This window comes from Antechinus flavipes, chromosome 2 (assembly GCF_016432865.1).
Source record: "Antechinus flavipes isolate AdamAnt ecotype Samford, QLD, Australia chromosome 2, AdamAnt_v2, whole genome shotgun sequence".
Taxonomy (NCBI): Eukaryota; Metazoa; Chordata; class Mammalia; order Dasyuromorphia; family Dasyuridae; genus Antechinus; species Antechinus flavipes.
Window position 1 is genome coordinate 260,079,918 of NC_067399.1, and position 12,988 is coordinate 260,092,905.

General features: G+C 45.5%; 1 protein-coding gene across 1 annotated transcript in view; it reads left to right on the plus strand.

Moving 5' to 3' along the window:
- The window catches only part of ABCA2 (ATP binding cassette subfamily A member 2), a 69,014-nt gene that overhangs the window by 19,231 nt on the left and 36,795 nt on the right, over positions 1 to 12,988 (plus strand). The window contains 8 exon segments of the mRNA XM_051976929.1: positions 6,170 to 6,263; positions 8,835 to 8,946; positions 9,133 to 9,296; positions 9,734 to 9,861; positions 10,648 to 10,761; positions 11,311 to 11,496; positions 11,576 to 11,750; positions 11,753 to 11,793. Coding sequence (XP_051832889.1) covers positions 6,170 to 6,263; positions 8,835 to 8,946; positions 9,133 to 9,296; positions 9,734 to 9,861; positions 10,648 to 10,761; positions 11,311 to 11,496; positions 11,576 to 11,750; positions 11,753 to 11,793 — 1,014 coding nt within the window.

The following is a 12,988-nucleotide window of genomic DNA, read 5'->3' on the forward strand; positions in this document are numbered from 1 at the left end:
GTATGTTAAAGTAATATTTTTTAATAATCTCTTTTTGCCAAGTTACAAGCTGCTTGTTTCTGTCACCGTGGCTACCTCGTTGTTGCCCCACTAGTGTTTCATCCATGTGGGCTCCAAGACAGCCCTCACCTTTGGGTCACAGATCTCTCTGATCTCTTATGTTCTCTCAGGCTGGAAGAATGTCTCACTGACCTTTTGTTGGCTCTGCTACTCCAGGATTCTATTTGATTTGTTATCCTATAGTTGTATAAATATGGATGCATATATTGGATTTAACATATTTCTCCCATGTTCAACATAGATTACTTGCCATCTAGGAGAGAGGGTGGGGGAAGGGGGAGAAAAATTGAAACACAAGGTTTTGCAAGGGCTAATGATGAAGAATTGTCCATGCGTGTGTTTTGAAAAATAAAAAGCTTTAGTAAAAAGAAATTGTTACCTTAAAGTTGTCAGGAGGGAAATATTGGGAGAGCTCAACAAAATGCTTTCTCTAGTCTACCAGCTTGAAGAACCTGAGGAAGATAGACAGCCCACTTCATTCTTCTAGGGTTCTGGTAGTTAGATTGTTTTTCCATATTTGAGCTGAAATCTGCTTTTCTGACGTATCTGCTTCTTACTCCTAGTTCTGCCCTCTAGGCCCCCGAGCAAAACCCCCTTCTATCTGACAGTCTTTCAAGACTTAAAGACAGCTTCCTGTCTTAACCATTGCTCCCCTTCTTCTACTTTGAGTCTTCGTTTTATGTGGTCTGATTTCAGGTTCCTAGACCACCACAGCTGCTTCTGCAATGTGCAACAGCTTGTCGGTGTCCTTCCCAAACTCTGGGTTATAAGACTTCCTCTCCTCCTTTCTCCCTTCCCTTCCCCCCTTTCTCTTTCTCTCACATTTCATCATCATCATCACCTTCATCTTATTGTATCCTCTTGAGTTGGCTCTCCATTAAACCTCCAGGTCTTTTTCACACAAACTTTGGCCAATCCGTATCTCACCTCTCCTGTTCTTATAGTTAACTTTCAGCACATTAGATTTGGCTGATTGTTCGAACCTGATCAGACTTGTTTTGAACCAGTTTCATTCAACTTGTTAGCTTTCAGTTAAAAGAAAAACGAAACAAACTTATTCTTGATATGTTAACATTTGTTATAATTCTTTCTTAACATACCCTTATTCATACCCTATCTAACAGGGTTTGTGACTAAGATTAAAGAAAGAAAGAAAAAAAGCAGTTTAACAAAATCATTGATCATATCTAACAGAATATATAACATTCCATATCCATAGTCTCCCATCTCTGAGATAATACAGTTTTTCATCTCTTCGTTGATCATTGTAATTACTAAGTATTTCTCTCTCTCTTTTCCATCTTTCCTCTTTCCCTACCTCTCATTTTTCCCCTATTTACATTGTTGTAATCCTCAAAGTATATTGTTATCTTGGTTCTGTTTACTTCATTCTACATCATTTCTTTTAAGTCTTCCTATGTTCCTCTGAATTTTTCACGCTTATTGATTTCTTATGGAATATTAATAGTCCATTTATTATGTTTATGTAACATGATTTGTTTACCATTCTCCAGCTGATGGACATCTTTTTATTTCCAGTTCTTTGCTTCCACTAAAAGGGCTGCTTTGTACATTTTGGTAGAGATAGGCTCTTTCTTTCTGTCTTTGGCCTCCTCGAGTATATGCATTGGAGTAGGATGATCTCTGGGTCAAAGGGTTTGGATATGTTATTGATTTTTTTTCCTAGCATAATTCCAAATTTCTTTCCTATCTTTAGGTTTTTAAAAAATGTATTAAAAAAACTTATATGTTCCTGGAATTGAGGCTGTGGGATCAAAAATTGATAATCATTAAAAAAAAAACATTCAAGGTTTGACTTTAGATTAGGAGTCAGAATGAATGGATTCTGATCCCAGCTATGTCACTCATGATTGCAGTTATGAGACTTTGGATAAGTTGTTGCTCTCTGAGACTCAATTTATAAAATTGAAGTAGATTGATCTCTGAGGTCCTTTGCAACTCTGACATTATTTGACTAAGATTTGATAACTATGAAGTACTTAAACATATGAGAGAGGAGGGATCCATATGCAGTGAACTTTCTGGCCCAGGAATATGTGAACTTTTAAAATATTTTTTTCATAACTATTTCAATACCATTGGTTTCTTTCGTAATTCTTTGTCTTACTTTATGATCTTGAAAAAAGTCATTCTGAAAGTCTGTAGATTTCATCAGACTGCCAAAAGTTCCATAACACAAAAAGAGTTAAGAATCCTTGATCTATAACATTTCCCACTGTTTATCAAATCAAAATAGGTATATGATTAAGACATGAAGGATGATATCATTAGTAAATTAGGAGATCATGGAAAAAGTTACCTGTAAGATCTATGGAAAAAGGAAGAGTTTATGATTAAATAATAGATGTTCGTGGGAAATAAAGTAGATGATTTTTGCACAAACTAAATTGATGCAACCAAAATTAAAAGGAAAACAGGAAAGTGGGAAAATAATTTTACTTGTAAGTTCCTCTGATAAAGTACTCCTTTCTCAATTATAAAGAGAATTGAATCAAATTTATAAAAATAAGAGTTATTCTTCAGCTGGTAATCAAAAGATACAAACAGGCAGTTTTCAGAAGAAATCAAAGTTATCAATAGTTACCTAAAATGTTTTAACTCACTAGTAATTCGAGAAGTACAAATTAAAACAATTTTGAAATACTGTCAGATAGACCTATCTGATTGGTTAACATGACAGAAAAGGAAAATGACAAATGTTAAAGGGAATGCACTGCTGATGGAATTGGTAGTCCAACCATTCTGGAGAATAATTTAGAATGTTACCTAAAGGGCAGTAAAACTGTGTACAACTTTTGACTTAGTGGTACCATAATTAAGTCTGTATCCCAAAGAAATCAAAGATAAGGGAGAAAGATTACAAAAAATGTTTCTAACAGCTCTTTTTGTGGTGGCAAAGAATTGGAAATTGAGGGGATGCCCATCGGTTGGGGAATGGCTGAACAAGCTGTGGCATATATTGGTGATGGAATACTATTATGTTTTAAAAAATGGGGAGCAGAAAAGCCTAGAAAGATTTATATGAACTGATGCAAAGTGAAGTGAGCAGAAAAAGAACATAATACACAGGGCAATATTGTAAGAATGATCAAATACCAGTGAAAGACTTTGCTAATCAAGTTAATGATCCAAGATAATTTTAGAGACTCATGATGAAAAATGCTATCAACCTCCATAGAACTGATGAAATCTGTGTATAGGTTGAAGAATACTTTTTTCTACCTTTTTTTTTTGTTTGTTTGTTTTTATTTTTCAACATGGCTGATAAAGAAATATTTTACTTGATCTCACATGATTAATTGGTATCATGTTGCTTGCAGGAGGTATGGAGAAAATTTGGAACTTAGAAGAAAAAAACAAATGTTAAAAAATTAAAATAAACACCACCACCAACAAAAAGTCATCACTAGAGACTTGGCTCTTATTTCACTGTTCTTGAGACAGGTATTTGACACCCTCATTGCCAAGAGCAGTGTGAGGTACCAAAATGAGCAAATGCCTAGATTTTATTATTATTATTATTAATTTTGGCTTCCAGCTTTCACATTAAATTTGAATAATTCACTTAAATTTATGTTTACTTTTAAAGTTAAAAAAAAGAAGTCCTGGTCTCCATCTAGGGTATGGGTCTTTGCTGTCAACAAACACCCTTTGCTTCGTGATGCTGAGGAAACTGGAGGAGAACTCTTGGTTCTGTCTTGGGTCTCCTCCCCCTCCATCTCAAGGGCAGCGGTCACTGCTGACCATCTCTGGGCCTCTGCCCCAGTGCACTCAGTTGTGGGTCCGTTGCACTCAGCATGAAGCAGCTGACCTTTGGTTACCAGTGCAGGGCTGGGAGCATTTGTCTCCTGGCACTGCCAGGAGTGTGGCCAGCACATGCCTTGTGCCCTGGCAGAGAAAAGTGGATCTCTCTCTGAGCAGGAGCCAGGTATGCAGCTCCTCATGGCTCCCTGGGAGGAAGGTGGACATGGGCGTCCCAAGAATGGGAACTAACACCAGACTGCCCAAGGCTGTAGCTGGGACTATCCATCTCCTCTGAGAGTAGGGATAAGTCCTCCTCTCCTGCAGAATCCCCATTCCTGTGGCAAGCACTGCTCCCGTTGTGTTCTCCAGACTTTCTCAGCTGGCCCTGGCATTCCTTGGTCAGGTGCCAATTTAAATAGCAGGGCACTGCCCACCAATAACTAAGTTTTGCCCGCAGTACATGCCCTGGGTCACCACCAAGGCAGCTGTGGCCCCTTCTATTAGCTCCTTCTGTAACTCCCTTTACAGTATCTCCCAGCTGAATCTCTGGTCTTTAAAGGCATCTGTTCCTCGACCTGGAACAGTTCCCCAGGCCTGGAGGAGAACAGAGGTTCCCCTCTGATAGGGAAATAGTAGAATTTGGGCCAGGAACTTTGTTATTGGAAGCTACTTATCAGAAAGTGATTTATGGTTTTACTGTCTATGCTGTCAGGGCTGGTAAAGAGCTTTCTGTTGTGGAGTGCATCTTGGCAGGGGGAAGCATTGGCTAGCGCCCGGTGTATCGGGGACAGAGGGCAATGTGGAAAGCATAGAGAATGAAATGAGGACAAATTTGAGCAAAAGGAAAGGGCAGAGGCTGAGGGGAAAACCTAAGGCCTGAGCACCATCTCTCGGATCCATCTGCTTGGGTCCCAGTGGGAGCCCAACCTCAACTGCCCTCGATTCAAATTAATTAACTTCCACAAGCATTTCTTTCATATTTGCCAAGTACCAGTTAACGAGCGTGACTTGGAGATAAAAAAGCAAAAGTTAAACAGTTTCTGCCTTCAAGGAACTTCCATTCTAAAGAGAAACTTGCTCTCCCCCCCACCCTTTTATATTCTAAATAGTATTTTATTTTTCCAAATACATGCAAATAGTTTCTAACATTCACTTTTGTTTTATTTTGTTCTTTGTTGAGGCAATTGGGGTTAAGTGATTTGCCCAAGGTCACACAAGTAGGAAGTATTAAGTGTCTGAGTTCACATTTGAACTCAGGTCTTCCTGACTTCAAGGCTAATGTTCCATCCACTACACCACCTACCTGCCCCTCTAACATTCACTTTTGCAAAACTTTGTGCTCCAAATTTTTCTCCCTCTTCCCTCCCCAAGAAAACAAGCAATCTGATGTAGGTTAAATATGTGCAAATCTTCTAAACATTTTCATATTTGTCATTGTGCGAGAAAAATCAGCTCAAAAGGGAAAAAAACACTAAAAAGAAAAAAAAAGAGCAAACAACAACAACAAAAAAGGTGAAAGTATTATAAGAAACTTACTTTCTTAGGTAAAGGCCCTTAACTCTTCCCTGCTGAGCACAGAAATATACTTGGGGACAGCTAGATGTTCAAATCTGACCTCAGATGCTTAACACTTCCTAGCTATGTGACCCTGAGCAAGACATTTAACCCGAATTGCCTCAAGGGGAAAAAAGCATCCTTGGAAGCAGGAAACTTAATTCTTGGTCAGCTAATAAATCTGTAGCTAGAAGGGACTGCCCATAAGCCATCTAATTTCCTCATTTTACAGATGAGGAAATTGAGTCAGGGAAGTTAAATGATTTGTCCAGTATCACAGAGGGAGTGGGATTTGAACCAAGGTCCTTTAACTCTAGTCAATCTTTTCCTGTTGTGCTGTTGGACATTTAGAGATAAGACTTAAGAGTCTTAGCTTCTTTATTTGTATCTTGGAAGAGATCCTATATCCAGGTTGAGGGGCCAGTGATATTTAGAGAGAGCACTTCTGGAGGTCAGGTAGGAGGGAAGCTCAGAATTCCTAGATCCTGTTCTGTTTCCCATGACTGACCATACTGGAACACCTTTCCCTGCTCTAGCTCTGTTCATCCAACTGGGGAGAGGAAAATATTAACAGGCCAGGGGGTGGAGAGGGAATTTTCAAGTATCAGAGCAACTCTGTCCCTGGTTACATTGAAGCTTCCCAAACCCACCCTCGGCCCTCAGTGTAACAATCCCGGGGAAGCTTCTGTCCTGGCCGGTCTTTCCCCTTCCTTATCGGGATTCTGTGCCTGGGGACAGTGGGGATCTCTGGGGGCGGCCGTTCTCACTCTCCCTATCTCTCTGTCCACAGTGGGTTCTGGCCTTCGAGATTTTCATCCCCCTCGTCCTCTTCTTCATCCTCCTTGGGCTGCGGCAAAAGAAACCGACCATCTCGGTGAAAGAAGGTGAGGTAGAAGCCATTGGCTGGGGGTGGGGGGTGGGGGGCGTTGGAGACTTCAAATCCTGCTTCAGCCGTTTGTCTCCCAGGTGACTTAGGTAAGCTATTTAAGCACTCTTGGTTTCCTCATTTATAAGATAAGATGATTGAATTGGGTGAATTGTGAAGACTCCCCTCCAGCTCTCAAAGTCCAAGGAATCTTATCAGTAGGAAGGAGAAAGTGTACTTCTACCCCACTCATAATTCAGCCCATCACAGAGCAGGGCATATATGTATATATATATATATGTGTGTGTGTGTATATCTGAGAGGGTTGGGGGGTGTTGAAAAGGGGAAAGCCCAGGAGGAAGGGGGGAGGGATTTGGAATAGGGAAAGAATGGAGGGATTGGGGAGGGAAAAATAATCAAGCTGGGAGGAGCTCCAGGAAGGCCCAGGAGGTGGGGAGAAATGTCCTCTTCATGTCTATTCACATAACGGTGTATTTGCATGTATTTTCCATGCATGCACATGTGTGCATGTGTGTGCACACAGGAACTTGTATTTCAGCATCTCCTCAGCCTGGGCCCAGGTAATGAAGTGGACACGGCCAGCCAGGCTGCGTGCCGGAGGAGCTGTCTTCGGGTCACCACCATTTGCTTTGCATTCAGGGCCAAGACGCCCCTGCCTCAGCTTCCTCACCTCCCATTCACCATTTTTTTTTGTGTTTTTGGTTCTCTTCTCCCTCCCCCACCTCCATTCTCTCATGCATGTTCTCTTCTTTTCTTCCTCTGCATTTCTGTGCCCGTCTGAATCCCTTGCATGACCAGTCTGTAAGTTCCAACCTCTTTCTGCCCCCTTCCCTTCCAATGACCCCCAAACTAGTCTGGGAAATGCTGGTAGATTCCTGGCTGCTTCTCTGATCCCTCTCCCCCTTTCTGTTTGCTCCCCCCTCTTTAGGGCTCTGGGATGGTTATGGGGGGCTAGGTGGGATGTACTCTTGGGAAGCGGCAATTTCTCAGTGCTTCCTACGGTTTAGCTTGGGCATTTCTGCTGCTTGCACGGTCTCACCTTTGCTTCCTGGTTTGTACAGTTTCTTTGTTAACTCCTTGATTATTCACAATTCTCCCCAAGATCCAAGGAAGGCAGGCTTTGGGGATGCAGACCCAGTTCTAGGCCTTCTCTGCGTTAGGCTCCGGCTCTGTGCAAGTATGTCAGATTTAGGAGAGCTGAATCTTTCCCCAGCAAAAGTGATGAAGTAGGGAATACAAGGAAGAAAATTTGAGGGTTTTTTTTTTTCTTTTAGTTTGTTGAAGGGGCCCCGGGGATGGTATTGTAGGATTATGGGAAAGCCTTTGGGATTGTTAAAAAATCCTACCCTGGGATTTTGGATTAGGGAACATCCCATTGCTGTTTCCATCCTTCCTCCTGGGGGAGTATCCCTTATATTGGAGTCATAAATCACCACAGAACTAGCCAGATAAGGGACTCTCCAGATATGCCCCTAAACTAGAACTGGTTCCTTTTTCCCTCCTGCCAGGTAATGTGTAGAAGTTCTACACAGAGGTAGGGAGGGGAAGGGGAGTAGCCTTGGACATCATTATACTCCAAGTGAAAGCTTCTGTACTTGAGTGGAGAAGGGATAGAAGCCATTTTCTATCTATTCCTGGGTCAGTCTGGCTAAACATCCTTGAAGAGCCGACTCCCTCTTAGGAAAAGTTGACCTGGGGCTGGAGTCTACCTGAGTCTCCTCTCCTCACCTATTCCCCATAATCATGGGCTTCCTGAGGAGCTTATTTGAAATAGCAGCATTTCTCCGGAGAGAGAAAAAAATTGGAATGGAAACTTCAGGAGACATAAGATTATTATTCATCCTTTTTCCCGCCTCCCCCAATGGGGATACTGGTATAGAACAATTACCAGGAGGTGGAAGGAGGGCAGGATGGAAACAAGAATCCTGGGGGAAGAGAGAGGGGCCTTGGTTATATCCTTTGCACACTATCCTAGTGCCATAGGGAGGCAGCTTTTCCTTCCCACATTCTACCCCCAATTCTTCTTCCCTGTAAACTAAGGGGCTTGGCTGGGGAAGGGGACTTGGGCTTCTATTGATAAACCGCATTCACTGCTCAGCTAAGTCAGCCAGAGAAGTTAGAAGTCACTGTGTACCCCTAGAACATGTCTTCTGGCCCGGCCCCTTGTGCTTCACACTGGCCATGCTAAAAACAGCAGGGTCCCCCCTGACTTCCTGGGGAGGGTGGACCCCCACGTATACCAGCAGATAAGGGATCCCCCCTTGGGCCCTCAGCCCCTTGACTTCTGACTTGTACCGGCTGTGCCTGAAACAACTTCCTGGCCCCAATCTTCTGACTTAACCCGCTGTACTGCTCTGGGCTGGGCATTCTATCTCTTTGTCCCTGTCTCTATCTTCTCCTTTCCTCCGCCTTTCTCTCTGTGACCCTTTCCTCTGTGTCTAGCTCTTTTTCCTGGTGTCTCTCTCCTTCTCTCTGTTCTTTCTCTGTTTCCTTTTCTGTGTCTCCCTTTCTCTTTTCTACAAACTCTCACTTCTCCCCTGTCCTCCTCATCTCTCTCCTCCCTTCCTAGCATATTACACAGCGTCGCCCCTCACCTCCGCGGGCATCCTGCCTGTTATGCAGTCGCTTTGCCCCGATGGTCAGCGGGATGAATTTGGCTTCCTCCAGTATTCAAACTCCACGTGAGTACTCCCCGCCCTGGCCGGCCCCCAGAGGTTGCCCATCTCCACCGGCCTTTGCCAGTCTCCCCTCGGCCGGCGCTGCCCGTGCCCGGGAAATGTCCCCGTATCAGTTTTCCTCTCCCACATTTTATATCCGAGGCCTGATCAAGAAAGAGATGGGTAACCCGCCAGGGACTGTTCCCACAGGGTGACCCAGCTCCTCGAGCAGCTAAACCGGGTGGTGGAGGAGAGTAACCTGTTTGATCCTGCGAGACCCAGCCTTGAGGAGGAGTTGGAATCTGTCCGGAGTCATCTGGAATCCCTTAGCAGTGGCCCTGGGACCTTGGAAAGCCATTTTGACAGCCAAACAGGTGGGCCTCTGCGCCTGGGGCCCTGGGGATTAGAAGTACGATCTCTGCGTTCTCAGACCCTGCCTCGCCACTCAGGGAAACGCGAATTAACCTTTTCCGTGCTTGGTGCCTCAGTTTCCCCTGGCGCTTAGAAACGCTGAGAGAAATGTGGTTTGATAGAAGGAGCAATGAATGTAGATTTAGCAAACCTGGAGAAGAATCCCAGCTCTTCCCAGCAGTCTGACACGATCGCCTGGGTGACACTGGTCAGATTTTCTCTGGGCTTCAGTTTCTTCAGCTGTAAATGCAGGGGGTGGACTGGTCAAAGAGAATCCTCAGAGTTGGAGGCCTGACTGGAAGTGGAAGCCCCTCCCCAGGGCCCCCAGGTTCTGAGGACCCCTCTCCAGGATGATGGGCCTTCTCACAGAACAGCCCTGTCTTCTCCCCGTTCTGTTTAGTGCCTGACTTCACTCTGGGCTCAGCAGCCAAGGACAGGCAGGAGTTCTACCATTTCCTTTCCCAGAATTTGTCCCTGTCCAATGATACTACGGAGATGCTATTGGGTTCCAAGGTCAACCTGCATGAGGTGAGTGGCTTGTGAGAGCAGTGGGGGCCGAGGGTTGGCAAGGTATTGGTCTGAGCTGCCCTCTCAACATAGACTGATTTGCCAGTTAGTGGAGAGAAAGAAGCATAAAGTGAGGTACTTGCTTTCAAGGAACGCATGGGAGCAAGGCATATAGTCTATTTTTAGGAAGATCTTTTCCCAGCTCCCTTACAGCCATCCCACATGGAACAGCCCAGCCTAGAGAAAGTGGGCTGTGTGGAAGTATTCCCAGCCTGGTCTATGGCTTTCATGTGGCTGGCCCCAGGGCTTCAATGTGAGGCTATACTTTAGGTCTGGACTCTCTTCTTAGCCCAGTGCATGATGTATTGTGCTTAATAAATATTTCTTTCCTTCTTTCCTTCCTTCTCTCCCTCCCTCCTTCCTTCCTTCATTTCCTCCCTTCCTCCCCTTCCTCTCTCCCTATTTCCTTCTCTCCTTCCCTCCTTCCTTCCCTCCTTCCCTCCCTCCCTCCTTCCTTCCCTCCTTCCCTCCTTCCTTCCCTCTTTCCTTCTTTCCCTCCCTCCTTCCCTCCTTCCTTCCTTCCTTCCCTCCTTTCTTCCCTCCTTCCTTTCTTCCTTCTTTCTTTCCCTCCTTCTTTTCCTCCTTCCTTCCTTCCCCCCTTCCCTTCTTCCTTCCTTCCTTCCCTCCTTTCTTCCTTCCCTCCTTCCTTTCTTTCTTCTTTCTTTCCCTCCTTCCTTCCTTCTTCCTTCCCCCCTTCCCTTCTTCCTTCCTTCCCTCCTTCCCTCCCTCCCTTCCCCACGATCACAGGTTTATAGACTACTCTTTGGTCCTTTACCCACCCTGACGGAGGGCATGTTGTCAAAGAAGGGGAAGGAACCCTGGGTCCACTCAGGAGTTGGTGAAAAAAAGTTCCGGCTAGAGGTGAGGTTTCCACACCAAAACCAAGAAACAGGTCTGAGAAGTGGGAAGGAGTACGATATGAGGAAATCCTGTTAGTGACCCAGGCTTTAAGGGGGTTGGTGCAGGGATTAATGGGCATGGTGAGGAGCAGGGCTGTAGCAGCAAGTGTGACTGGGTACGGGCCAGTGTGGGCTTATTTAGGTATCACTTCAGATAAAGGGGGGGGAAGTCAGGGGAAGCTGGAGCAAGAGGAACAGATAACACTGTTAGGAGTGAGGGGAAAAGGGGGCAGCTAGGTGGCCCAGCCCTGACTGGACCTGAGTTCAAATTTGGCCTCAGACACTTAACACCTCCTGGCTGTGTGACCCTGGGCAAGTCACTTAACCCCAGTTGCCTCAAGGGAAAAAACGGAGTTAGGGAAAAGGTCAGGATATGTGGAGTATGGGGGAAAGGCCCAGGAGAGGAAGAGGAGGGAATACAGAGAATCTGGGGGAACAGAAGAGATCTGCTTCCTGGGGGGCTGCTCTTGAACCCTGTGCTCCCCTCTGTTCTGGGGTTCTCCTCCCCCAGGATGGCATCCCAGGCAGCTGGCGAGACCTCGAGGAAGGATTAGTGCCCCACGCCCTGCAGGAACCTACCCACCATGCCAACAAGCAAGCTGTTTTCCGCCTCTTGTCCCAGGCCCTGGGCCTGGCCGGGCCTCCCCTGGAACACCCCGAGGCCTCCAGCCCCCAAGCCCTGGTCAGAGAGATGGAGGTGAGGGATGAGTGTGGAGGGGAAGGAGAATTGGGAGGGGAGGGAGCGGCTGCCACCAACCCTGCCCTCTCCCCTTCAGGAGCTGTTGCTGGCACCTAAATTGCTGGAGCAGTTGACGTGCGCTCGGGGCTCGGAGGAGCTGGGCCAGATCCTGACGGTGTCCGAGAGCCAGAGGGAGCGGCTGCAGGCTTACCGAGCGGCCGTGTGCAGCGGCCAGGCCGGAGCGCGAGCCCAGCGCTTCTCCCGCCTGGCCTCGGGCTCCAGGACCAGCTGGACGTGCACAAGATTGTCAGCCAGGTGAGTGCAGAGTGGGGAGGGGCTCGGCCACTTCCCGCCCTCTCCGAAGCCCCCAGCAGGAGGGCATGTCTGACTGAGGATCGGGGAGCTCTTCTCTGGGCAGCCTTGTGGTGTCCGGGAGACAGCCCGTCCTCTTCTTGCCTCCTCTCCATCGTTCTTATCCCAAAGTCCCTGTGGATTGTTAATGTTTAGAAATTTGAGGTCATATATCTTTGGAATTCATGTGGGGAACTTTCCCCCCTTCTTTTACTCAGGGAAGATACGAGTGTGACCATCAAGAGATGAATTTGATTGAAGGGGAGTTTTTAGGGAAGTAAGGCTGAAATAAATACACTGGAACTTGATCATGAGAAGTCTTGACAGCCAAACTAAAGGCTTTGACTTACTTTATTTCTTATAATAGCTTTTTATTTTACAGAGTACATGCCACGATAGTGTTTAACATTCATCTTTGCAAAATCTTGTATCCCATATTCTTTTCCTTCTCTCCTGCCCTTTCCCTTAGCAAGTAACCCAGTATAGGTTAAACATGTGCAATTCTTCTGAACAAATTTCCACATTTATCATGCTATGCAAGAAAAATCAGATCAAGAAGGGAAAAAAAGGGGGGGGGGAGGAAAATATCCAAATAAGCAAACAACAACAAAGGTTTTTGAAAATACTGTTGTGATCCATATTCAGCCCTCATAATCCTCTCTCTGGATGCAGATGGCTCTCTCCATCACAAATCCTTTGGAACTGACCTGAATCACCTCATTATTGGAAAGAGCCATTTGGAGTTTATTTTTTAGGAAATGGGGATCCCTTATATGTTTCAAATTGAGGAAGGAACTGGCTGCCAAGCAATCACACACTGTGTTGGGGGGCAGAGACTGAAGCAAAGAAACCAATTAGGGGGCTCTTATTGTCTTGTCAGAGGTCATGAGATTGGACTAGGGTTAGTGTAGATATCAGACAAGAGAGAAATGGGGAACCAAGAGCACTCGGTGATCTAGTAGAGTCGCATTAAGGAAATCAGGGGTTTCCAGTTGGGCACACTTTCAGTGGTGGGTAGGGAGAGTTGGTTTGGGTGACACGCCGAGTTTGATTTTAGACAGGAGAAACCCCACGTCACTGTCTAGTTTTTGAATTTCCTTTTCATTAAAATTCAGAAAGTACTTTTTTATCATGCTCTGTTTGACCCACTGCGTGCAAG